Genomic DNA, 4049 nt, shown 5'->3' on the forward strand with positions numbered 1-4049 from the left:
TCTCTCTCTCTCTTCTCTCTCTCTATATATATACACCCTCTTCCTTTTATCAGGAAGGAAGGAGCATCTATAGGTATTTTGAGCAAAGCAAAGAAGGATCGATCCAATTCCAATGACAACAACTTCTATTTCAAGATTGATAACCTACGTGAAGGAACAGGTAATATAAATCTTATTTTTTCTCACTTCACTTTTTACGATGCCTTAAGAATTCGCCCCCTCTCTCTCTCTCTCTCTCTCTCTTTATATCTCTAATATTATAAGTTGCTGATTAGTTGTTTGTTAATTTGGTGTTTATTGATCAATTATTAATCCCTAGTTACTCAATAACAGGACAAGGGGGATCATATAATTTATTTTGGTACAGTCACCGATGATGATGATGACAGTACTAGTACTACTACTAGTAGGGGGGTTAATGTTGATGATGAGGTAATTCCACCATTAAAGGTCATGGCTTTGAGTTTCACTAATGCCGCAAGAGCAAGGATCGAAAACGCAGGTGGAAAATGCCTAAGCTTTCATCAGGTTCCTCTAGCCTTCCGGATAAAGTTTTTATCTGACTTCCCAAAACTCCATGATACAATGCTCATCTTCAAACCCAACAAAAACAACAACAAACGTAGTAGTAGTAGTAACCAAACAACCATGAGGAATGTAAGAAGGAGAATACAAGGAGGAGGAGGTACTAGCAGCTAGCTAGGGTTTATTATCCTCCTATTCTATAATACATACTTTATTCTTCTCCCATGATTGATTTATAATCCATAACTAGTTTTTGAAGTTTTTCTCTCTTTTCTCTTTTTTTTTTTGCAGAATATTACTACTCTATCACTACAGCTAGTAGAGCGGTCATGGACAACGACGACCTCCTTTCTGAAATCTTGATAAGACTACCTGCAAAAACATTAGGTGGATTAAAAGTTATCAACAAAAGATGGTACTCTTTCATCTCTCATCCTTCCTTTGTCGCCAAACACACTACTAGTCTTGTTCAAACACCAGCTCGAGGAGGTCATTCTACTTTTATTTCTGTATCATATCAACGTCTTACCACTCTGTTATCTTTTGATTGCCCTTCACCCAATCTCTTTAGTGAAACCACTTTTACCCTAAGCTTACTTGATAACTACGGTAGACCAACCGTTGTTACTCTGCCACATTTTTATGCTAGTGGTCGTGGCCTTCTTATTGTTCACTATGGATACAACGCTTGCATCTGCAACCCTTTAACCAAGAAATATAAATGTATTCCATCTCCCTACAAAATGTTAGCTTCTTATTATGGAATAATCTTTGGTGGGTCATCTTCATCTGGCCAGTTTGACTGTAATCACTACACTCTGGTTTGTTTGGTTGAAACATACAAAGCTTTTAAATTCATGATTTTTTTGCCAAAGAAAAGTCGTTGGAGAGACTGCAACAAGTCTTCGAGGATAAACTATGGTATTAACGGGTTGAAAAAATTTAATGTATGTAGAGAAATTCTTTCTGTTTGTAATCGAGGGATTATACATTGGTTAACTCGCGAGGGATATATTGTTGCATTCGATGTGGATAAAGAAGAGAGTAGGATGATTGAAATACCGAAGAGCGTAACGGCGTTTGAAGTGAACAGAGATTGGTGTAATTGGACTTGGCTTGGAGTTTTAGAAGATGAAGTTATTCTTGTCGTAGTTACCTCTAAACATGAAGTAGTAACTTGGGTACTCCATGATTATGAAAACAACAAGTGGAAAATTAAGAGAAAAGATGTGATAAATACTGGGAATGATCCCGTAGTTTATATTAGACCATTGTTCTTTGATGGTCAGAGATTTTTGTTAAACATATTTTTCGACATCCCCTACAAGTCTGGGTCCTATTTACGTCTGCGGATAGAACATGATGTCCGAACTGGTGTTTCAAAACCTTTACTTTCCGAAGGTACATTCTGTGCAGGTTCTTTACTGTGTATTCCTATTACAAGCACTCTTTCTGAGGTTTAGAGGGGCTACCGAAATTTGGTTTGGAACTTATCATGAAAATTAGGTATTTACTTTTGGTTAGAAAACAATTTTATTTTTATATAAATGGACTAGGCTTCTGTATTTATTATGAATTGCACAATGGTTTCCTTTTTTTGAATTCCTTGTGGAACTGTACTCGTTTATTTACGTATTCCTTGGATATTGAATTAGTGCATGATCAAAACAAACATTATACTCAGTTTGAAGTTTTTTGGATTATTAATATCAATTGTATATAAGCAACATAGAAGTGTTACAAAATCCAAGAATTAGCTGCAGTAATAAGCCTCATATATTAGCTCATTTCATGAGGGAAATGTTTCGGAAACTAGTATTGTCACTTATTTCAAAATCTATATGCATCTTGAACTATACACTTTTCTAATTTACGTTAATGTGTTGTTAGGTCTACTTCTATATCGTTTTTCAGTCTCATTTGATGATATAAAATGGGAAGGTCTCTAGGCCATTAGTTAGGGTTTAATTAGGGTAGCTATTATTTTCCAAATTCAATATTTAAACCATCATATTTCCATGTAACATGGAAACTATTTGGAAGATGGTCAAGTCCTTCTTTAGAGAGTTATTTGGGTTTTGCAACTCAAATGTGTAAAATATGAATACATAGTTACCCACTGTCTCCTAGCACAGATAGAGAGGAAGAGAGGGTGGAAAAAGAGAAACATAGAGAGTGCCAGAGTTGGAATACGAGAGATGGAAGAAGGAAGAAGAAAGGAGGAAGAGGGAGTGGGACTTAGTAATGTTATATTAGTTTGATTTGTTTCCTGATTCACCATTGAAGCTTGAAAGGAGAAGTCTTCAGCTCTTCTCCAAAGTTTGAGGGAGAAGGTTTTGGAAAATTAGTATGGATCGATCCACCACCTCTTACTTATTTCTAGCTCTATATGTATTTCGTCAAGAAATATCTGATACGACGACCTCGTGGTGTCTATCATATCATTAAACCAGGATATAACATGTGCCTGCCCGGCATAGACAGTTTATCATGTGCGTTAAGTGAAGTGCGTATGAATACTTTTGCTGGAAATGTTTTTTTCGATATATATCCATTCAGTAATCGTTCGAACTAAACCCAAGTTGAGTTGCTGAATAAGGGAACCTGATCACAAAAACAAGATTCAGTAAGTTAAGGGATTTATCCAGGGTTTGTTTAACAAACCTTAAGGTTATGATTTCTTCGAACAAAACGTAAGCTTAAGGTTTGTCCAAACAACACCTAATCACAATATCAGAAAATCCTAAGAAAGAAAATGCAAGATACTGTGAGCATAATCTAATGAGCATGGTGGACAACAACAAATATTAAGCAAGATCAACATCCAATAGATTACAACAATTCTTTCAAGCACATTTCACACCGGTTAAAAAATATTATTATCTTAGCTCTCCATTGATCAACTTAAGCTCATTTAATTTAAACAAATAAATGAAGTATGAAAAGCTATTCTAAATTGTACTACAAAACTTGGAGGAAGTGAAACTTTTTTAACTTAAAACACCTTTAGCTTCAATGCAGACATCAACTTCGCAAGTTTTAGCGTGGGGGATGTTCCATGAAGTCATAAACATGAAGTCGTATAGGCTTATAAGTTGTTGCATTACATTAAACAGACATAAGATTTCCTATATATTGTTTCCGTTGTTGCATTTAACCTATAGGTATTACGAAGATAAAACTATAGTGTGCAAACTTTGACTTATATTCAGTTTCATTGGGCAGAAGTTAAAGTAAAAGATAAAATTCATAAAGTAGAAGATAAAACTATTAAAGTGGGAAAATAAAACTACATGAGCAAATTACAGTGAACAAACTTCCAGACAAATCAGGAAATGATAAATAATTGAGCTAGTAGAGAGTACTTACTTGAGCTCTGGCTTCGACTTTGTTTGCTCTTCGTTTTCGACGATTTTGAAAGCACCCACTTTGGAGATCTTTGCATAGTTTCAGTAAGAAAAAAGAAAATTAGATTAAGGCATTTAGATTATAGGTGGGAACGACTAGGTCCAATTATGTTTCAA

General features: G+C 35.1%; 1 protein-coding gene across 1 annotated transcript; it reads left to right on the forward strand.

Moving 5' to 3' along the window:
- On the forward strand, positions 1-2127 carry LOC147550839 (F-box protein At1g30790-like). Its single transcript, XM_086664789.1, has 3 exons — positions 1-160; positions 334-685; positions 817-2127. The coding sequence occupies exons 1-3, from the start codon at positions 113-115 to the stop codon at positions 1986-1988; spliced, it is 1572 nt and encodes a 523-aa protein (XP_086520915.1). The 5' UTR covers positions 1-112; the 3' UTR covers positions 1989-2127.
- Positions 2128-4049: the final 1922 nt, after the last annotated feature.

Source organism: Eschscholzia californica, unplaced genomic scaffold (genome assembly GCF_041429995.1).
Source record: "Eschscholzia californica isolate CP2 unplaced genomic scaffold, dmEscCali1.0.p SCAF_3, whole genome shotgun sequence".
In the NCBI taxonomy this organism is placed as follows: Eukaryota; Viridiplantae; Streptophyta; class Magnoliopsida; order Ranunculales; family Papaveraceae; genus Eschscholzia; species Eschscholzia californica.

Excerpts from the sequence above, each read along its gene's own strand:
- LOC147550839 (XM_086664789.1), top strand. The coding sequence starts at position 113 with ATGACAACAACTTCTATTTCAAGATTGATAACCTACGTGAAGGAACAG. Across the intron at positions 161-333 it reads TAACCTACGTGAAGGAACAG|GACAAGGGGGATCATATAAT; the intron begins GTAATATAAATC and ends ACTCAATAACAG. Across the intron at positions 686-816 it reads GAGAATACAAGGAGGAGGAG|AATATTACTACTCTATCACT; the intron begins GTACTAGCAGCT and ends TTTTTTTTGCAG.